This window comes from Gekko japonicus, unplaced genomic scaffold, assembly GCF_001447785.1.
Source record: "Gekko japonicus isolate JY-2015 unplaced genomic scaffold, Gekko_japonicus_V1.1 scaffold4260, whole genome shotgun sequence".
NCBI classification, from domain to species: Eukaryota; Metazoa; Chordata; class Lepidosauria; order Squamata; family Gekkonidae; genus Gekko; species Gekko japonicus.
In genome coordinates this window covers 20,535-43,359 of record NW_015167176.1, presented here as the reverse complement: position 1 = coordinate 43,359, position 22,825 = coordinate 20,535, and the positions used below count along the sequence as shown (strand labels likewise).

Below are 22,825 nucleotides of genomic sequence, written 5' to 3'. Positions count from 1 at the left end.
TAGCCTGATCTCATTAGATCTCAGAAGCTCAGCAGGGTAGCCCCTGATTAACACATGGATGGGAGATCACTGACAAAGTCTAGGGTTGCTACACAGAGGCAGGCAATGGCAAACCAACTAAGAATGCCTCTTGCCTTGGAAAACATAGAGGGTTACTATAAGTCAGCTGCAACTCGATGACACTTTCCACTACCACCCTATGTCCTGTAGGAGCTCTGTGGGACCTTTACTCTTCTGAATCATCTAAAGGAGCAAGGAATATCCAGTAGGACAATGGATGAGTGGTTTCAGGAAGCAAGATAAATGTAGCGCTATGACTTCTAGCAATCAACAGCCTCTTTCTACACAAGCAGTAGGCTACTTCTGCTCAAACGGGTGTGGAAATGTCACTGATTCTCCCTTCTCTCTGCAGTCCCTTTCATGACATCTTGAGACATTACTGGAGATTCTTTTCAGAGAGGGCAGAGGGAACCGTAACAAGGAAGGAGAAGGGGAAATACTTGTTGTGTGAGCAGAGCTCTCCTTGCATCTATAAGAACAGAAATAGACAGCCTGCTTGGAGGGAGGGGAAAGAAAGCTGCAATGACAGTTGTTCATCTGTCCTGGATCCATTTCAGTCCGGCTTTCGCCCTGGTCATGGGACGGAGACGGTGCTGGTTGCCCTTACTGATGACCTCCGGAGGCATCTGGATCGAGGCGGCGTGGCGGCACTGGTGTTGTTAGATCTGTCGGCTGCGTTCGACACGGTCGACCACCAGTTGCTGACCCACCGCCTCGCCGGCGTGGGGATACAGGGGCTCGCCCTTCAATGGCTTGTCTCCTTTCTCCAAGATCAGGGACAGAGAGTGGTAATAGGGGAACAGCAGTCCCGGAGGCACCCGCTTGATTGTGGTGTGCCTCAGGGGGCAGTGCTTTCCCCGATGCTCTTTAACATCTATATGCGCCCTCTCGCCCAGATTGCCAGGAGGTTTGGGCTGAGTTGTCATCAGTATGTAGATGACACCCAGCTCTATCTGATGTTGGGCGGCCAGTCGGCCTCTGACCCGGAAGATCTACACCAGGGATTACAGGCCGTGGCTGAGTGGCTCAGGCTGAGTCGGTTGAAACTAAACCCAGCGAAGACGGAGGTCCTGGGCCTGAGTTGAAACGGTTTGGGGTTGGGGCTCCCTCTCCCGACCTTCGACGGGGTGCCTTTGGTGCCTGTGTCGGAGTTTAGGAGCTTGGGAGTGCTCCTGGACTCCTCTTTAACGATGGAGGCCCAGGTAGCAGCCACTGCCAGGTCTGCTTTTTACCATCTGAGGCAGGCTCGGCAGTTGGCTCCCTTCCTCGACCGTGAAGACCTGGCTACAGTGATCCACATGATGGTCACCTCAAGGCTAGACTACTGTAACGCTCTCTACGTGGGGCTGCCTTTGTCGCTGATCCGGAGGCTGCAGCTAGTGCAGAATGCGGCGGCTAGGCTGCTGATGGGCCTCCCCAGGTGGGAGCACATCAAGCCTGGGTTGAAGGTGCTGCACTGGCTGCCTATAGCATACCGAGTCCACTTCAAAGTGCTGGTACTTACCTTTAAAGCCCTATATGGCCTGGGTCCGACCTACCTGAGGGACCGCCTTTCCTCATACATACCCCCAAGAGCACTTCGGTCAGGGACCCAGAACAAGTTGGTAGTTCCGGGCCCCCGAGAGGCAAAGTTCACTGCAACAAGGGCCAGATCCTTTTCAGTGGCGGCCCCTACCTGGTGGAATGAGCTCCCGGAGGAGATCAGGGCCCTGCGGGACCTTATGCAGTTCCGCAGGGCCTGCAAGACGGAGCTCTTCCACCAGGCTTACACGTAGGGGCCGCCGCTGCCACCGTTGTTACCATCACTACTAACGGTGGCAATGCCATCGTAGATAGGATGCCCTTAGAAACTTGGCAGTACAAGAACTACGCGACAATGAGAACAGCGGACGGGCTCGGACGATTTCTCGACAGTGGTATCCCAAATGGGGGCTGCTGGAGGTTATTGAAAAACAACTCAAGACCATCTGATTAAGGAAGCACTTTATTGTAACTGTAAAGTCTTATGTTTTAAGGTTTTATTGTATTTTATCTATGGGCTATGCCCCCTGTAAGCCGCCCTGAGCCCGCTTGTGGGGAGGGCGGGGTAAAAATATTTAAATAAATAAATAAATAAATCATCCAGTGAAATCCAAATCCATAAGGCAAGCCAGGTTGAGTGCATCATGCCTCCTTACACAAGTTCCTCAACTTCTTCCAGATATGGATGTCTTGTAAATGTTATCAGCTCAGAGGTGATGTAGATCTGAGAGATGATGCCACCAATAATGAGGTCTCCTAACTGACAGTACTTGTGCAGAATAGAAAGAGAGTCACTGAACATGCAGTTCAAATCCTTGCATGCACCTTGGCCTTTCCTTGCCTCCTTGGGCTACCCCCTCCCTTTGTTATTGTACAGAGCGGGGGAGACTATGTGGTCAGAGTACAACACAGATTATTAACCCAAATAAAATATTTTATCTAAGTTTTTACACAGTTATGGAGCAGACACACACTAAATAAATAAGGCACAGCTGTAGGAGTAAGGACACACTATGAACCAAGAGGAGCATAAATCTATAGGGGTTAAACGCCATCCTCTTTCCTTACACACCAGCCTCTGGCTCTGTGCTCTAGCCTTTCTTTCTCTCTGGCCCAAGAGAGCAGGGAAACTTCAATTCAATCCTCAGTCCAGTCGACTGTGGAGTGGCTGAATTTCTGCTGCCTCCCAGGGTTCCCCCACATCTGTGGCTTCTGGCCTTGACAGCCTGGTCAGCAGAGGCAGCAGGAGCCTTTCCTAACCTCCTGTAAGACGAACACTGCCTTCACCCTATATGGGCTTCAGTCTATATTGATGCTGCCCTGCCCCTTGGGACAGTCCCTCTTTTCCTGCACTTTTTGGCCTTGGGGCAGGTGGGAAGTATAGTCCAGCAGATGAAAAAGCCCCATTCAACCCAGTGAGTGATAGGCCCCGCACTAGAACTACAGCTCAATTAAACCTCATGGTGGAACATTTTTAAACAAACAACCATAGATAGCAGCCAGGAAACTGCCATTTCTTTACACCTACCAACAGCCACTGAGGGAAAAGTACTCCCACACAGGAGAGGAGAGGAGAGGAGAGATTGGATTTATACCCCACTCTTCACTTGGAGTCTCAGAGCAGCTTACAAACTCCTTTCCCTTCTCCTCCCCACAACAGACACCCTGTGAGGTGGGTGGGGCTGAGAAAACTCTGACACAAACTGCTCTTTTCCAAGGAAAGCTGTGCCAGAACTTGTGACTGATCCAAGGTCACATCAGCAGGTGCAAGTGGAGGAGTGGGGAATCAAACCCGGTTCTCCCAGATTAGAGTCCGCACACTTAACCACTACACCAAACTGGCTCTCAGGAGGGAAGCGGGAGAAGCATCTTCGTCAAGAGAGAAAACTGTTTGCAAGTAATTCTGACAGGGAAGAGTGGCTGAAGGGGGAGTGGGCGGGGAAGAGGAGCCAACCCAGGACCCGGCCAATGGCACACGAGTACTCTTGAGTGGTGGCTGATGGGCCAATGGCTGTGGGAGAGCATTTTACAGCCAATGGGAGCGCATGGAATGTTGCCACTTTAAAACAGCATTATTATATAGAGAGATTCCAAGGCCAGGATGTGCTGCTAAGATTCTTGGTCCTCTGAATATCAACTGTTAGCTGTACTAGAGTGCTAAGCTGGTGAGGGCCACTGTTGGTCTCAGAGGCTGCAATCTCCAGAACACTTCCTTAGGAGTAAGCCTTGCTGAATCACATGAAGCTTCCTTCTGAGTAGACCAGTTTAGGATTACTTCAAAAACTTAAAAGAATTATGCTGTCGTATTGTTTGTGTGGGGAAACCTGAACGGTTTCTTCCCTCAATAATTTCAAAATCCCCCTCAAAATCCCCAATGAAATGTCGCTCCCTTGCTTTCTACCAAAAAGCTCAGGTCTGTTTCCAGATATTCCTGGCCCGGTAGGTGCGGCTGAAGAACACCGGTCATAGAGATGAAAAGAGAGAAAAAGGTTCCCCACTGATTTTTTTTTACAAGCACACGTGAAACACTTGACAAAGGTTTCTCATGGATTTTTCTCTACATCTACAGTCCACATTCTGTGTGTTTATTCATAGTTCCTGGAATTTCAGGGTAGTGCCTGTGTGACTCCACCAAACCTTTTACCCCTACCAGCTTTGATTTTAAGAAGCTGAATTGCTGCCTTCAGTTTCTTGTGGGAATTTCACTAAATGGCAGGCCTCAGTGAAAAGTGGAGTATTAAGTGAGATCTGCCTACTAATGTTAATGGAGATCTGTCCTTTAAAACATCCTGCTGGAGCCAAGAAACAGGTCCATATTAATCAGAAATAAGTTTATTGAAGGAAAATATCAGAATTTAAATATATACACACAGATTGAAGACCAAACACACAAGCTATTGGAAAGAAAGGAGGTAGTGAACCAATAGGAGGGAATGAGGAGTTTTGGTGGTGATATGTTACTGATGTTGGAGAGCTCAGTGGTCATTTTGGGAGTTGTTAGTCAAAATCAAAATGTGGATTTCACAAAGTTAAAGTCAGAAGAAGAGAAGGAAGCAGTCAAATGACAGAGAAGGTAAACAGAAAAAGTTATGTGGGTGGGAAAGAAGAAAAGAAAAGAAGCTGCTATGAAGAGGGAAGGAGCAAAACCTGAAGACTAGGGAACGAATCAAGGTAGGTCAGTTGGAGAGTGGGAAGGAGGAAGAGAAGAAAGCAGGGAAAGGTGAGGGTATGGAGGCTAGGCCACAACCTTTCATAATGGGAAGCACGGTACTGCTGAGAAGGAAGTAGGTGTATTATTTTCCCATGGGGACAGGAAATCTCTTGCCCCCAGCTCCAGTTGCATGCCATGGCTGGTGGGAAAAGAAAAAATTAAAAATTGCCATCAGCACAACAACATTGCATCAGTGGCAGGGAAAGTCAGGAAGTGATATCACACAGTTCTAAGAATCACTTGAAATTCCACTGTTTAATAATAGAGTTTGGGTGATTCCTACAGTGGTGCAATGTTACTTCTGGTTTTTCCCAAGAAGTGACATAATGCCGTTACACTGATGGCACCCACTGAAGCCCATGCCACCCAGACTGTTGTTGGTTGCCGGGTGCTAGCAATGCTAGATAGAAGCAATCAGACACATTCCACTCTATGTAAACCTTGAATTATAACCTAAAACAACAGAGATAGAAACAATTTATTTATTTCAGTTTATCAAATACTCCCTCTTATTTAGATCACCCAGACTCTTGTTGGTTGCCACCTGCTAGCAATGCAGTTAGTAATGCTAGAAGGAAGTGATCACAAAAATTCCACTCTACGCAAACATAAAACAACAGAGATAGAGACAATTTATTTCCTTCGGTTTATCAAATACTCCTTCTTATTTAGATCAGGCCTACAAAGAATTATAATGCATTTGGGGAAAAATATACAACTCAGCAAACCAGTGCTGGAAGCCAGTATGGAGAAGATCTCCACAGCCACCATGAATTTCCCTTTGGTGCTAAGATACGTTGGAACAAAGGACAACCAAACACTGCAAAAGACCAACATGCTGAAGGTGATGAATTTGGCTTCATTGAAACTGTCAGGTAAGCGCCTGGCTAGGAAAGCTATGGTGAAGCTCACGATGGCCAAAAAACCCATGTAGCCCAAGACACAATAAAACATGGTTACTGATCCTTCATTACATTCCACAATGATTTCTTTAGTTACTGAGTATGCGTCAAAATCTGGGAATGGGGCAAATGTTAGTAGCCACACATTGCAAATAGTGGCTTGAACAATGGAGCAGAAAACAACAATGGAGGCTGCCAAACTTTCCCCCATCCACTTCCTCATCCTTGACCCCGGTGTTGTGGCCTTGAAAGCTAGAATCACAGTGATGGTTTTGGCCAACACACAAGAAATTGCCACTGAAAAGATCATGCCAAAAGCAGGTTGTCGAAGGAGACATGTCACCTTGTGAGGCTGGCCAATGAATAGCAAAGAACAAAGGAAGGAGAGCAGAAGAGAGATGAGGATAGTGTAAGTGAGGTTACGGTTGTTGGCTCTGACTATGGGAGTGTTCCGGTTCCTGATGAAGATTCCAAGCACCAAAACTGTGATGAAAGAAAAGGAAAGGGCAAAAATGGACAGACTAATCCCCAAAGGTTCTTCATAAGACAGGAAGCTTTGAACTTTGGGAAGGCATAAGTTTTGCTCTTTGTTTGGATAGTGATCTTCTGGACATTGAAAACAGTCATCTGTATCTAAAAAAACAACAACCCAGATTTCTATAAATGGATGCAATCATTGAGCTGCCATATTAATTTGAATGAGAGCTGTTAAATCAAATTATGGCAGACAGATCTGCATTCTTCTCATGGACTCACCACTAATCAGGAATTAGTCCAGCTGTCCTTGACCTTGGCCATGGCCTTCTCTGCCCTGGTTCCAACCTGGTAGAACTCTCTGCTGAATAACATCCGTGCCCTGTGGGACATTCTACAGTTCCATAGGGCATGCAGGGCAGAGATGTTCCACCAGGCATTTGTTTGAGGACAGTGACAGTTCCATCTTGGACCTCCCATTTCTCATTCCCACACCCATTCCCCATGAGACAGCGGTGCTTTTAAAATTTTAGTGCCATCTGTAGTTAATGTAGTCAAGCTATGAATTTAATCATTATGTTTTTACTGCCTTAAGTAAATTTTAGTTTGTTTTATTGATGTTTTATACTACTGGGTTGTATACCAACCTGAGCCTGGTTCCATTGGAAGGGCAGTTCAAAAATTCAATATATAAAATATAAAATTGTAAATGTTGTAAATGTTTGGGAACTCCTATGATAAAAAGAAGCTCAAATCAAATGGAAGGAGTCTATCCACTCTTGATATCAAAATACAGGGGTTAGCACTATTTCCATTTTTTCTTGATCTACAGGTAATTGTTTTATTCTTTCCAATCAAGTGAGGTACTGTGCACATTGTCACACACCTAACAATGATTGGATCACACTTTATAATCTCACCAGAAATTGTCACCATTACTTCGTTTTTTAATGAAGGCCAATAAGCCTTGAAGAATGCATGCTGCATTACCCAGAATGTTTCTTACCCTTGTTGTTGGAGATCTTCCCAACAGGGCACGGAAAACAATCATAGCAGCAAAATGGTTGTCCTTCTTTCTCTCTCCTCCCATAACCAGGACTGCACTTGTCACTACATACAGAAAGTGGGGGTGTCTGTCCAAAAATTTAAGAGGAGAATTACATTACCTGTTTTTGAATACTGTCTCACTTATTTTTTTTAAAATGTTAAGAAACATGTTGCTGCTCAAACAGCATAAGGATCAAATCTGGACAACACTCTGCAATAGATAGTTTCAACCTCCACATGCACTAGAGATGTCTATACAATAAAGGATTCTTAGTCAATATATACACATATCCTCAATACTTCATCCAGCACTATAATCTTTGAAATAGATTTCACAGTATTTTGGCACCATTTTCAAGCTTTAGGTGCCATCTGTTAAGTATTGTTTGATGCTGTTAATGTTCTGATTGTTCTTTGACCTTTTGCTCCATTACAGTTTACATTCTAGCTTGGACATTGATTTGGAAACTTACTAAATATTCTGGATTGGTATCCAGGTCAGTGCAGACTGGTACTGATAACTGATGTATATGTACTCAGCAATGAGTTACACCAAATTCAAGGGAACCTTCTGCATAGCTTTAATGTTTTTCCTGGAATGACTATGAGGCTGAAAATTATCAAAGGAATGCAATTCGTCTAACTCACAGAATGCAGACTTGGACATATTGCACAGTCTGAACCAACCAAACCAACTTTTTCATTTTAATTTTTTAAAAATTATTTTCTCAGAAAATAAAGGTGGTATACAGAAGGAAAGAAGAGATGGGGAAAATATGATTCATCAGGTTTATCAGATATTATGAGTTGTTACATACAAGTAAAATCAGATGTATTACCAAATGTATTACGTATTTCAAGTACAGAAGCAGACAATAAAACAACAATATTACAGAATTTTGTGATAGATTCTCTCCTTAAAGAATAAACAAGAACTTTCCTGAAATTAGAGATAATCTATTAAGGATAAAATAGGATACATCTTTAACAGTTGGATGAACCTCTATGCTAAAATAAATCGTTGTAAAAACCTAAATGTCATCGTAATTGTTTCTCTAAATCTAAATTTTATTCTTACTAATTATTTAAATACTAGTGGAATATAGAATAATACATTGAAACTATAATCAATATCTTCATCACCTTTAGTATGATATTCAGATAATTCCAGAACTAAAATGAAAAAAGTTAATCATTCCCATAGTATGAGCAATAAGCTTGCCATTTCTGCTGAAATTCTTTCAATAGTCTTATGTTTATATAACTGGTTTGTTTTGCTAATGTTGCATACTCAGACAGTTTTTCTTTCCAGATCTCTATTGTAGGACACTCTTCTGTCTTTCATTTCATTGCAAATATTACTCTGGCAGCAGTCATCATATATCTAAGTAGGTCTTGTGAGATTCTGTCAATGTTATCTGGCAGGATTCCAAGTAATATAGCCTCTGGTTTCTTTGGGAATTTGGTTTTTAAAATATTTTGAATTTCTTCATGTATATTTTTCCAGTATCTTTTTGTCTTGATGCAGGTCCACCACATACGATAAAAGGTTCCATCTTCTTCTTTACATTTCCAGCAAGATTGTGAGACAATATCTTTGCAATAAGTTTTGTGGTGACTTACCACCGGTAAAATGTCTTGTACCAGTTTTCTCTTAACGCTTGCTAGGAGTGAATCTAATACCTTTAGTCCCTAGGATTTCCCAACATTAAAACTGTATTTCCTCACCAAAATTTTGCATCTATTTAATCATGCAGGGTTTGACCCATTCTCCTTTAGAACCATACTGAAGAAATAACATGTAAATTCATTCTAGTAAATGGTTCTTAGATTGTGAGACAATCTTTTCATAATCAGAGTTCATTAATAACTCCACTTTTAGTGAAAATATAATGTTTTAATCTGGAAGCAATTTGAAAGTACATCCATCCTTGTATTTCCTTTCCTTCTTGCCATGTCTTGATGCCACCTTGTGAGTTTATCATATCGCCATAGGTTATAAAATCATTGTTTTTCCTTGTGTAATTGCCATAATAAGCATCCTTCTGCATAGCTTTAGTGTCTTGCCTGGTATGAATTTGGGACTGAAAATTATCAAACAAATGGAATTCATCTAACTCACAGAATGCAGACTCTGACATATTTCACTGTCTGAACCAACCAAACCACTTTTTAAAGAAATGAAAGGATAAGCTTTAAAATTTACATGCTCCACACCTGTTTGAAGGTCTGAGGCCATACAATGGCATCTTCGTGGATTGTAAACCCTTTTCCTGTGGGTGTTTTGGGGATTATGTTCCCAACTTTGACTTGCAGAAAGGACTGGTTTGGGAATGTGACCCAGTTGGTAATATCATATCCAGCTATGATTTCCCCATATTGATCAAAAGAGATCTTTTCCCCAGCACTGTTGTTAAATGAGATGCCTCTGAGAAAGTGGTGGAGCTGACATAAAAAGAAAGAAAGAAAGAATATGGATTTAATATTTTTACCAAGAAATACCATTGTTAGTCTCATATAAAGCCTTGTGCATGGTTGTGCCCAGAGCATTAGCAATAGCTGTTAAGACAAAAATAATAATAATTATTATTGGATAGTGACATTCTCTTTCCATTCTACTACTACATTTCTGAAACATCCAGTGCATATTGGATCAAATTGCTTTTTCAATCAAGAGCAGACATCCTGAGGATGCAGATTGTTTCTACAGTAGAAAGAAACCTTTCCCAAACAGAAGGAGTTTTTCTTCAATGGAAAAAAAATCTTCTCTCCCTTGAATAAAGTTCTTCTGCCATGGAAAATGACCTGTGGTTAAGAGGAAAACATAGGCTTCCATTGCACAGATCAGTGCCACCAAAAGTGAAATGTTCCTCTCACACAGGGAACCTTCTGTGGATTCAAGAGGCTCTTCTCCAGGTAGAAAGCTCCCGATGCGGGTGGAAAATTCCTCTGCTGGTATAATACATCTGTGGTCATTCCATCCAGTCCATTATTCATGTCCTTTAACAGCATCAAGAACCACTTTGCTTGACGACTTCATAAATTTCATAAATAATGGGCAGCAAGTCACAACCAGCTTACAGTGACTTGAAACATTTACCACAAAATACTGGAGAGTCAAAACATAACTCCAAATATGTACTAAATCAGGGAAAGAAGCAAAAATATGTTTCGGATCAAGAACCACTTTGCTTGAAGATTTCTTGAATTTCATACATACTGGACATCAATTCACAACCATCTGACAATGATCCCAGGTAGGGGCTTTTGAGGCAAGTGAGAAGCATAGGCAATTCACCTTTTCCTTCTTCTGCAGGGTTTTCCTTGTTTTTGTTTTTTTTAGCCCTCCAAAGGGGAATTTTTTATTTGCATTTCTATAAAACTACAACAGAAATTGGGAAGGGAAAATTCTACAATCTAAAGGAAAAAGTAAAAAGAACCTAACTAAAAACCCAAGTGTGGATGTTTTACAATGCTTAAAGCATGGTTTTAAGCATGGCTCGCCAATCACCACTTCTGTTGACAAAACCAGCTTATCAGACTAGACAGAAAGTAATTCTAAAGCTAGAACACACATAAACACAGCCCTTAAGAAAAATTGGCATCTCCTTTTACGCTTTCCTCCTCCCCCATAGGCAAAATCTTTAAAACTAATGTTCCCTCAGTAAGAACATTACAACAATTTATCTTCTTCCGTCTTAGATGTATCTTCTTTTTCCAATTAACTTTGAGCTTTTATAAGTTCAGACCTGTCCATTCATGATATAAACCAAGTTCCTTTTTCCAGGGACATCTTCGCTTCCTTAAACATCTTGAATCAAAAGAGTCCTTCCTTTTGTTGCATTAAAAACACACTGATTGGAGAATCCAACCTTTCTCTTAGCAAGCAGATCTTGTGAAGTTGGGGTAGCGAGCCTTTTACTCCGGAAAAACCCCCCACTTTTCGATCCGCTTGCCAATCAAACCGCAAGTAAACTAAATTTTAGAATCTCCTTACCATTCATAAGTCTCTATGATCAAAGCACGCACCAAATACTGTCCCTTTAAAAATATAGCCACTTTTTTAGTACAGATCTAGGTTGCTACTCCACTTTAGCCACCAGAGGGCCCACGATTCACTTTAAGGACAGAATCTATGGTTAGGTCACATGACCTAGCTTTCCACTGTTCTCCTTCCTGAAGAAAACATTGATCCCACCTCCCTCTTTGCCTCTCATTGCCATCTTTTGGGGATGTTTACATTAGCCGAGAAAGAATGCCAAAGTCTCTAACTTTCTTTCAGAAAAAACATTCTGCTACAGTCCATCGCCACAATTTGATCAGTCCCTCCAATCATGCTTTCGCATTCGCTTAAAACGTTGGGAGATAGGGCGTCCCCTCCCCCCCTCCGTTTATAGTAGGGGGACTTCACATCTAGGCTTTGGTGTCTCATTTCAATGAAAACTCACTCATCAGTCCTTGAATCGATCCACCAGGTCCTGAGACGGCCCCTGGGATCACGCGAGGCAGAGAGAATCGCTAAACCTCCAAACGCTTGTCCCAGTGGTCACTTCAAATCCAATACTGGGAATCAGGGCAGGACCTTCGGGCAGAGAGTAGCCCCCATGTACCAGCTGATGGCCGGAGGTAGGGCTCTCCATTGCCTATGGGCTCCATGGGGGAGCGTGCACAATCACGCTCTCTCCTAATCCCCGATTCATGGCACACGCCACTCGGAGGAGCCAAGAGACGCAGCCATCGTTGAAGCACCGAAGACTGGAAGGAGCAGGGTTTTTCTTGTTGATCTCCCATCCAAGTATCACCATTGCTTAGATTCTGACAAGATCAGGCTATACCATACCTTTCCCATCCCCCTTCTTGAATTAATGTACCTCAAAATATCTATAAATTCTGACCTTCTGGAAATGTCCTTTTGGTCACTTAGATGACTTGAAAAATCTACCACAAAACACTGGAGAGCCAAAACAAAACTCCAGATATGGATTAATTGAAGGAAAGAATCCAAAATATGTTTTGGATCACATTGCACTAAGCTTTGAAGCACATTAGAAATAGTCTACTCAATGATTTCTTCATCTTCTTCAGCTTGTCTTTGGTATTCCTGAAATGTTTACACTATTGTCGCCGGAAAGCTAGGCACCTCACACAATGCATTGCACTGGAGAAGCAGGCATTTCACCAGACAATGAAATTTGAAACAAATCCATTTATAAGTTTCCAAACAGCCAGAACTAAAGACTTACTATAGAAGTAATGATGTGCCTATGTAGAGGCTGATAGAGAACCCAATTAAGTCCCAAGGTGTCTTGTATGAGACTGGATCCACACATCATTAGATATTATACTAACATAATAGAGGATACAGAAGAAAATCCTGAAGGAGAATGATTAAGGTATACTTTATCTGTACCTTTCCTTTTCTCATGGCTCCTGGCAGTTTACAAATCCCAACACATAATATGCAAAATACAATACCCCCCCCCATAACCCTTATCACTTAAATAGCTCTAGCAAACGAAATGGCCTTGCAGGGCCTCCCAAAAACCTCTACATACACTGCCCCTTGCCTCCTCAAGATGAGTGTTCCACCGGGTGGAATCTAGGGTTGAAAAGTATGTACCCTCACTGATGCGATGAGAACTGCCATAACTGAGGGAGGAGTCAGTTCCTGGATCCTATCCTAGTGTGTTCAGAATGTTACCTGCCATAGTTGATTCAGAAGTACCCTCGACTCATGTTTCAAATGGGATAAACGCATGGCATCCAAAGCATGCACCACAGCATAGACAGCATTGTAGATGCTGTAGCTGTGGCCTGTCATGCTCATTTCAAAAACTGATCCAGGAACACTTTCCAGTTTCTCCTCCCCTGTGCATATCTTCTCATCTGTGTCATCTGCCATGGTCTTGCGGAATAAGCAGTTAAACGCCTGTTGCCAGAAATCCATGATAAAGCCATCTTCTTTTTCTGAGGTTGGGTTCCTCATCTGAAGGAACTTTTGGAATCCAAAGAGTTCCTTGGAGTGACTTGCAAAGGATAGAGCACCATGGAGGAAATGTATGTCCGAATTTCTTTGGAAGGGGAGTGAAGTGAAAGCCATCTGGGCTGTCAGAATCCAGACTTTACCTTTTGTCTTCATTGATAGGTCCTCAAACTCTGAAATATCAAGCAATATTCTCAAAACAATCATGGTATCAATTTCACCATATACGAGTATGACATTCGCTGAGCTTCTCATGATAATGCTGCCTGTTTTAGCGACACTGTTTTGTGTTTCGGTGATCTGTGTGGAAAATGATAATATAGGGGTTCGTTCTATGAAGTCAATGCAGATTCCACTTTGGAGAAATATGGGAAGTGCATTCTGAACAAACCTCTCCGCATATTCATTCATCTCAGTTTGAGAGATCACTCCAATCCAAGTCCACCTGAAATACATCAACAACTGGAGAATCCCAACATGCTGAAGAGCTTCATTTGGAAAGGTCTGGTAGGAGAATACTCCTTGGGCTCTGTTAATCATCATTGGAACACAGCCATAAGTCAGCTAAAGAAATATAGAAAAGAGGGGAGAAAGGAAAGAGATTTCCAAAGTGAAAGGTTTGTGTGTAACTGTATTGTGGTAAATAAATTGTTCTGCTTTCCCACAAACATTAACTGAGATCCTAGACAAATTCCATTTTGTGTATTCCTCATTCATGTCCAGTGCTGGAACTGGGAAGATTTTTTTTAAAAAACCACCCTTACTATTTGGTACTCTGTCTGAGAAATGGAAATTGGATCATGGGGCACGTGTTATTATTTCTGCATTTCTTTGTAGCATCTTGACTATTACACTGTAAGTAAGTTTAGTTTATTGTCTTAGCCATTAGCCATAACAACACAAAATAAATCAAAGCACAACAAACATTATACATCAATAAGTTGCAGTAAGTCCTGAACCCAATCTTATCTTTTTTTGCCGCCAGTGCAAACAAGGCCATTCTGCTGGTAACATGTGTATCAATATCAGAGAGCAAGAAAACCATCAAATCCTGATCTGAAATTATGCAGAGGTACAATAGGATAAATAAACCTTTGCTTAAGTGATTCGTGCCATGAACATCTCAAAATGTAATGCTCGACATCATCCACTTCGCCCATACCACATTGGCATATTCTCGAGGCGGCAGGGGCACCCAGAAAGCAGCCAATACAAACCATTGAAGGTATGGCGTGGAACCTTAGGGCAGTAAAAGCCCTTCTCAGCTCCAGAGTAGTTAGTTTCTCAAGATATACAGTCCTCCAATGATCTCTCTTAAAGATCATATACAAGGGGGCCATATGGCAACTTACCACCACATGGCGGTTCAAAAGCCCATCCTTATTAAATATCCATTCCTTCAATTTAGACTTTTGATTTTCATTTACCAATAAGTCATTGGGGATTGAGTATTTCAATAAAATAGAGTTCAAATGATCATCTAATCTTTTTGAGGATTTCAACAGCAATCCAAAACTTTGAACACCTAGGATATCCTGAGGTCGTTCTAAACATTCCTCCAATAAGAAAGGATTCTTATGTTTACCCTGGCTTTCAGGGATACCATTCCCAGTTCGGCCCTCATCAATGCCACAGGTGCACCTTTGGGTAAAACCAAAATCCGCCTCATAAAGTAATTTTGCACGGTTTCTAGCAGGGACAGCAACGATTCGTCCCAACCCCAAATCTCTACCCCATACAACATTGCTGAGATTATCTTACTCATGTATAATTTAACAACCGGGTCAATCATACCTCCACCCCTAGAGAAGTAAAACTTCAGCAAAGCCCCTAAATTATTCATGGCAGTGGTCTTCAATTGTGTGATATGGGGATGCCAAGAGAGGGTTTCTGAACAGATTATACCCAGATATCTGTATGTGCTACATTGCTCAATTGGTGTATCAAGAATGCTCCAAATGGATTTCTTGGGTCTTTTCCTAAAAACTAGAAATTTAGATTTGGCGTAGTTTATTTGCAGGGCTTGTGCCCTGCAATACTCGCCCAATTTATTAAGTAACCTCCTCAGACCAATCTTGGTTACAAAGAGAAGAACCATGTCGTCCGCATACAAAAGAATTGGAACTTTGTATTGCCCTATGGCAGGTGGCATAATTTCACTACCTTCCAGACTGGCAATTAGGTCATTCAAATACAAGTTAAACAGGGTGGGAGCTAGCACACAACCCTGTTTCACTCCCTTCTGCACAAGTATATCTTCCGTAAGTCTGGACGGACTGTTACAGCTCTCAGAGGTCCCTTTCACACTACAGTTTCCTCATGCTTTTTATTTCTTGTTGCTTCATATTTTTCTGATGCAATGGGGTAACTGTGGGAACAGGACTTTCAGATAGCATGTAAATCCAGTTTGTAAGTGGCTATAAGTTGCCAATTTCTTTTCAGAACCCAATAAAGTTTCTTGCTCCAAACACCTTTTTAATTATTTCCTTGCTAAGAAGTCAAGGATTTCTCATTCCCTCCATGATAACCCACCTCACGCTACTTAGCTGGCTACCTTCCTACTCAGTTCACAAGAAAATCCCACAGGTCTACAAATGCCTTTAATACCTCTATGTGTCACCTGTTTCAATTTCAAGCTTGGTTGTTCATGAGCTCTTTTATTATTGTGTATTTCAATTTCAATTAATTATGTTATGGTCCATAACCAGATCCAGTTGAAAAAAACAAACATTATTCAGGTATACAAATATACAAGTTAAAAACTCCAGTTAAAACATAGAAATTGGAAACCTGCAGGGGTGGGCCTTTGTCATTTCATTCATATCACTCCAACCCAGAAAACTGCATCTCAAATGTATAAGATTATATTGTACCTGTGGGACCTTGTAGGCAGATAGGATTTCAGCCATGTGGACACAGGTATAAGACTGAGGTCCTCCAATAACGGCTACAAGATCATTTTTGTTGTCACACTTGTAGTTAGGGATGAATCTGCCCCGTGTGGAGACAATTTCCATGGAGGATTGATAGGTCCTGCTTGCACTGAAGTAGTCATTATAGATGTGGAAGCCCAGGGTGACGTTGGGCAAAATCTGGGGATTTTCATTGATCTCCTTAATGGCAAACACCAAGGCCAGGATATGCTGGTAGATATGAGTCATGACTCTGAATGAAAGTTACATGTTGTATCACTGCATGCACTTCCAAACATGATACCTGCTACATTTTAATGCTATGGGTGTTTTCAAAGTACATTGCACTAAAGGAGATTGCCTGGGATGTGTGAAGTAATATTGTCCCACAAAGCAAACTTATGGTATCTCCTATTGAAGAGGAATACTAATCTGAAAGACACACATACCCATACTAACAGAATTATTTACAGAGAGGCATGCCATTGACAAAATAGATGGAGATGTGTGTTGGGTTGTTGGGGTACTTTTAGCTTCTTTTACATTTTAGACAAAAGGCCAGTGTGAAATTACACTTGAACCAAGGGACATGTAAGTTGTCTTCTTGTGGGAAGAAAGGGACCAGTGCACAGTATTAAGACTATTATGGGGACAAGATTTATCATTTGGATTTTTAAAAACTACCTCTTACATAAGGTCCTCAAAGATATCATTAGAAGGAATATTTTCAAAGGTTATTGGTCTGGAACATTTGTAGATCTGAGAAAAAATGGCAGCAATAATGTGCTCTCCCGGCTGATAATACTGGTGAAGAATAGAAAGAGGGTCACCAGTGGTGTTGCAGTTAGCAATTCGCATCTTGGAGAACACCTGAGGCAGGAGGACTAAGATCAACAGTATCGATACCATCATCCGGCAAGAAAATCTGTCGTTTTGATCGTGGTTAATCGGTTCCCACATTATAATTCAAACATCTCTGGGTTCTACAGCCTGGAGTGGAATGGCCAGTCTCAAAGAGTGAGTGTACCAGGTTTAAAAAAAGATTAAAAGAAAAAACAGTGACGGAGCCCAGCCCCTGCTTCTAACAGGTACAGGACTATTGGAAAAGCTTCTGGTCTTTGTAATATTGTTCATGATCACTGCACTCTCTAGGGACAGAGAAGTAGAAGAAATGATGGGAAATTGGATAATTACAGGGAAGAGAAACTCTTACACAGCCTTATAATTTCTCTGCAATGCTGACTGTAAAAGTAACATGTCAATCATGTTGCAACAGAAATTTTGTCAGATCCTTCTCAGGGGGATAGCAAGAGAAAAGTGGCCACATCTGTCTGTATTTCAAAATGCAACCCTGAGCCCACTGATTTCTCTATACTTAGAACGTATAATGCTGCTTCAGATTGGTGCGAGGGATGGTCTTAGCCAATGGGCACTGGTGGCAGCTGCCCTCAGACCTACATAGGGGAGCCCCCTGACCGTTTATGCCCCCCAATGGGGGAAGAAGAGCGGGCTCCTGTGCACCCTCCTGGCTGCAGTCCCCTCATACAGCTATATTGTCAGAAAGTCATCCTCAAAGAGGGTGCGAAAGCAGACGTAGTCTCTGTGGTACGTGGGTGCTTTCCATTCTCTGGAGAAGCGGCAAAGTTCTGGCTCCACTGGAGCCTCGAGCCTTTTGAAGGGAATTGCACTGGCCAGTATTTGCGGTGGTGCTTCCTCCACTGCGTGCTCATTCAAGGCAGGTTGGCTGTTTGGTTCCTGACTTCTGGAGGGCACAATGGAGGCATTTCTCACCAGTCCCTGGGGTGTCCCTGGGATCAGCTGTGCTAGCGCTTCTTCCTCTTGGGTGTCAGGACCCTCGCAGTTGCTGTCATCTGGATCTGCTGGGAGGATATGGTGGTGCAGCTGGTCGATGTGCTGCTTTAAGAGTTGTCAGTCTTCCCCAGAGACCTCATAGGAAAGTGGCCCTGTTACCCTAATGACCCTGGCCTGGATCCACGCCGGACCCCTTGCGTAGTCCTGGGCATACACCAGATCGCCTTGGTGCCTCCTGCTCTTCTGGGCTTGTGTCATGTTCTGGTGCCCTGTCTGGGTGGAGGCGATCTAACCACGTTGTCAGGCACCAACCCAGGAGGAGTTTGGCCAGACTGCGCCCGGTAGTGGTGTGAGGGGTTGTGCACTGGCCGAATAGAAAAGCAGCCAGCTTGTAGTCCCAGTCCCCCAAGTCCATCCAGCGTAGGGCCTCCTTCGTGGTCCTGACCATGCGCTCGGCCTGGTAACTTATCTCTGGATGAAATGGGGCAGAGCAGATGTGTCGTATTCCGTAATACTGAGTGAACTCACGGAATTCTGTGGAGGTGAAAACTGTGCCATTGTCTGTGACTAGGGAGTCGGGTATACCTTGGGTGCTAAAAATCCCCCACATTGCCCGGATGGCTGAGCGGGATGAGGTTGAGGGTACCGGAACTACCTCTAACCATTTGCTGTAGGCTCCCATCAGGATGAAGAATATTTGTCCCTGAAACTGCAAAATCCAAGTGCAACCTGGCCCAGGGTTTGTGAGATGACTCCCATGGCCGTGTTGGTGCTTCGGGGGGCTCTGGCCGCGACTCTTGACACTTCTGACAATGCTTGACCTTGTCCTCAATGTCCCGGTCTAACCCTGGCCACCACATGTAGCTTCTGGCTAATGCTTTCATCTGGATAATCCTGGGATGCGTTTTGTGGAGGGCAGCAAGTACCCATTTCTGTAAAGGGGCAGGGATCACCACCCAGCCACCCCACAGCAGGCACCCTTTGTGGGAGGACAGTTCATTCTTGTGGGATGAAAACACAGTGAAGTCTGCCCCCCCAGGCCCATGGGGCATCCCCTCCCCACCCAGTCCAAGACCTGTGAGAGGACCCAGTCCTAAGACATGTCGCAGGCCACCTCTGCCACCTGGACCAGCCAATCCAGGAGGGCCTCCAGGAGGGTGAAGTGATGGGCCGGAGCAGGATCGGGGTTGGAGGAGGGTAAAGGAAGGCAGCTCAGGGTGTCTGCGTGGCCTGTTGCCTTTCCCGGGCGGTGGACGAATGCATAATGGTAACCCACCAGGAAAATGGACCAGTGCAGCACCCGGGGAGAAAGCATTTGCGGGGTTGGGTGGTCGGGGGCCAGGAGGCCTAAGAGGGGCTTATGTTTAGTGACAATAGTGAAGGGCCTGCCATATAAGTAATTGTGGAATTTCTTAAACCCAGCCACAATTGCCAGCACCTCCTTATCGATCTGAGCATAATTCTGTTCCGCCGCCAACAAGGTCCTCAAGTAGTAAGCGACTGGGACCTCATGGCCATCCACCAGCTGATGTCCCAGGACTGCCCCCACCCCATAGGGAGAAGCATTGCAAGCCAGCACCACCAGCAATGCTTCATCAAAATGGGCCAGTACCACATTGGATGTTAACAGTTCCTTCACTGCCTGGAAAGCGGCAGTGTGCACGGGGCCCCAGACCCATGGGGAATTTTTGTCCAGGAGATGGTGGAGCAGCTCTGCCATGGTGGCTTTGTGGGGCAGAAAGGAATGATAAAAATGTAAAAGCCCCCAAAAGGCTTGAAGTTCTGTCTTGGTAATGAGGAAGGGGGCACCTGTACGATGGCCCAAATCTTGTAATCCGTGGGGTGGATTCCTTGGGCGTCCACTGCAAACCCCAAGAACTCCACCCGCAAGCACCCCCAGGAGGCACTTTTCTCACTTGACTTTGAGTCCTGTGGCATCGAAGCACTGAAGCACCGTCCGGAGCTGGTCCGTGAATGTCTCGGAGTTCAGGGCCGTGATCAGCACATCATCTGGAAACGGCTGAACTCCTGGAATCCCTTTAAGGAGACAGTCCATGAAATTTTGAAATATCCTTGGCGCCACGCTCACCCTGAACTGTAACTGCTTAACTTTGAAAGCTCCCTTGTGAGTAAAAATAGTTTGGGCCTTGGCGGTGGTGGTGTCTACTGGCAGTTGCTGGTATGCTTGGGCCAAGTCCAATTTTCCAAACACCCACGCCCCCGCTACCTAAGCTACGACATGGCTGACCACCGGTGTGGTCCTGGAGTGCCTTATTCAGGGTACATTTGTAATCGGTGCATATTCTAACATCCCCGTCGGCTTCACACCTAGTGTGGGTTATGGGTTCCAGCACCCCCTGTTCCTCAAGGCGATCTAGCTCAGCCTCAATCTTCAGTTTTAATGCTAGCAGGGGGTGTCTGGCCTTCATGCGAATAAGCTATACCATGGGGTCAAGGTCCAGTGTGACCAAGGGCCCAGAGTACCGGCTGAGCATGCCATCAAATACCCCCGGGAACTCATCGCACACTGATGCAAAGCTCTGTGTCTTTACTTGGTTTACGTCTGTCACTCGGAACCCCAGCGGCTCGAACCACGACAGTCCCAACAGGTTCATGAGCTTTTCCTCCACCACCAGCAAGTCCAACAGTCCCAAAAAGTTTTTGTACTGCACCCAGAACTTGCCCCAGTCCCTGATGGCCACCGGGTTCTTTTGAAAGTCCTGCGGCGACAAGCCCTGTAGCTTTTGCAGGAGGGGTCCCCCCTGGGGGCAGAGCTTCTGCAGGGTGTCCGCCGAAATTATAGAGAAAACCGATCCTGGGTACAAAAAAGGCACAGATATAGAATAGGAGGGACTTGGCTTGACAGCAGCACATGTGAAAGGGATCTAGATGTTCTGGTTGATCACAAGCTAAACATGAGCCTGCAGTGCGATGTGGCTGTGAAGAAATCTAATGCAACCTTAGGATGCATTAACAGAAACATTGTGTCCAGATCACGGGAGGTGGTAGTTCCACTCTATTCTGCTATGGTCAGGCCTTACCTGGAGTACTGTGTCCAGTTTTGGGCACCACATTTTAGGAAGGCTGAGGCTGGACGACCATCTTTTGGGTATGTTGTAGGTATGTAGGACTATATTTCGGCTATATTCCTGCAGAGTGCAGGGGATTGGACTAGATGACCTGCAAGGTCCCTTCCAACTCTAACATTCCGTGATTCTATGAGAACCAGGCATTCTGCCAGAAAATGATATTTGAAACAAATCAATTCAAAAGTTTCCCAGCTACCAGAACTACAGACTTATTATACAGAAGTAGTGATGTGCCCCAATGTAGAGGCTGATAGAGAACCCAACTAAGTGCCAGCATCTCTTGTATTAGACTGGATCCACGTATCATTAGATATTGTACTAGCATGAGGAGAGGGGAGGAACAGTGTGGCAATGTGAACGTGTCCCAGGACAGCTCCTGGGACCGACGGCTTCTTTGATCTACCATAGGGGGTCTGAGTCAGTTGGGGTTTTCAGTTGCATAACATACCTCATAGGGGAGAGGAGAATGGGTAACAATGGTTACCACTCTCCAGGTGAGGGCTACAGATAACTCAAACATACAAATGCTCTTCAGGTAGCAGAGATCAGTCCCTCTGGAGAAAACAGTGAACTCTGTCATTAAACCCTGCTGAGGTCGCCACAGGAAACTGACACTGTTTGCCCAAAGCCAGAGCACTCTCCCAGAGCCACTTTCTAGATCCCGTTGTATTTATTTCTGCAACGGGCATTATTTCTAGTCATTAGATATTGTACTAGCATGAGGAGAGGGGAGGAACAGTGCGGCAATGTGAACGTGTCCCAGGACAGCTCCTGGGACCGACGGCTTCTTTGATCTACCATAGGGGGTCTGAGTCACTCAGAGACCCCAATCTCCCCTCAGGAAGAGGGGGGAGAGCAAGAGGCTTGATTCAGGGGCCCCGCAGCTGCTGCCACTGTCGGGTGCGAGCCCTGGATCGCCTCCAACACTGGGATCGAGAAGAAAAGCCCATGCCCATGGGCTCATAGCTGTTGCTCCTCCAGAAAGGGTGTGTGTGTGTTAGAAACTCTGCCTCGTAGAGTGCTTCAGTACCGTGAGTAATACTTCAGTGTCAACAAAAGAGAAAATCTACTTCACTCTTTAACGTGTAGACCACTTATGCAGCTTTAAAAAGCTAAACAGAAAAAGAGGTGGGAGGTTTCCCCCCATCTCAGTGAATAGTGGCAAGCAAAAGGGACCGTAAGCCCTGACTGTGCATATGAACAGGAGGATGCAAGAAGATCTTGTTCCTGCTCATGAGTAACTCGGCACCCCAGCTATTTCCATGTTCACAATTTTTGGGTGGTTATAGAGTGAGATTTCCATGTTCTCAATACTTTTAGTTTTCATTATCTCTTTTTCCTCCTGGAGGGAGTGTGGATATAACTTTTAGCTTTTTGTTCCTGTTGCAGGTGTGGGCAAGGCTGGAATGAATGCTGGAGATTTGTGCATTTCAAGGAGCCGGTAAAAACATTTAAGGATTATCAACTGTGGATAAACATTGAATAACATCAAAGACAGGATTGTAATGGTGTAAAGTAGAAGAGCAGATGAGTATTGGATTTAAAGAGACAGGACGCTCTTGTTCCCTTCTCATAGACTCGGTGGTAATGACCATATAAGGGAAGTAGAACTGTTTTGGTGTGAAACTTTTGTTATGGTTTGTGGTTAGAAAGATAGACAGTGACTGTTTATAGAAAGAAGTATGCAGTGTTCAAAAATAAAGAGCCAGTAGGATAAGGAAGGAGAAGGCAACTGCTCTTAGTAATTTCTTGTTTTTCTTTCTTACTGGCTTTATTATTAGTGAGAGGCCCAGGAGTAGTGTTTTTCTTTCCCT

General features: G+C 44.1%; 1 protein-coding gene across 1 annotated transcript; it reads right to left on the bottom strand.

Annotated features, from left to right (window-relative positions):
* Nucleotides 1-5,425: 5,425 nt before the first annotated feature.
* On the bottom strand, nucleotides 5,426-17,019 carry LOC107112060 (vomeronasal type-2 receptor 26-like). Its single transcript, XM_015413127.1, has 6 exons — nucleotides 16,802-17,019; nucleotides 16,072-16,249; nucleotides 12,917-13,762; nucleotides 9,433-9,660; nucleotides 7,175-7,301; nucleotides 5,426-6,327 (listed from the first exon to the last, which is right to left on the bottom strand). The coding sequence occupies exons 1-6, from the start codon at nucleotides 17,017-17,019 to the stop codon at nucleotides 5,426-5,428; spliced, it is 2,499 nt and encodes an 832-aa protein (XP_015268613.1).
* Between the last annotated feature and the right edge of the window lie 5,806 nt (nucleotides 17,020-22,825).

Excerpts from the sequence above, each read along its gene's own strand:
- LOC107112060 (XM_015413127.1), bottom strand. The coding sequence starts at position 17,019 with ATGGTATCGATACTGTTGATCTTAGTCCTCCTGCCTCAGGTGTTCTCC. Across the intron at positions 16,250-16,801 it reads GATATCTTTGAGGACCTTAT|CTACTTCAGTGCAAGCAGGA; the intron begins GTAAGAGGTAGT and ends CATCTATAATGA. Across the intron at positions 13,763-16,071 it reads CTGCCTACAAGGTCCCACAG|CTGACTTATGGCTGTGTTCC; the intron begins GTACAATATAAT and ends ATATTTCTTTAG.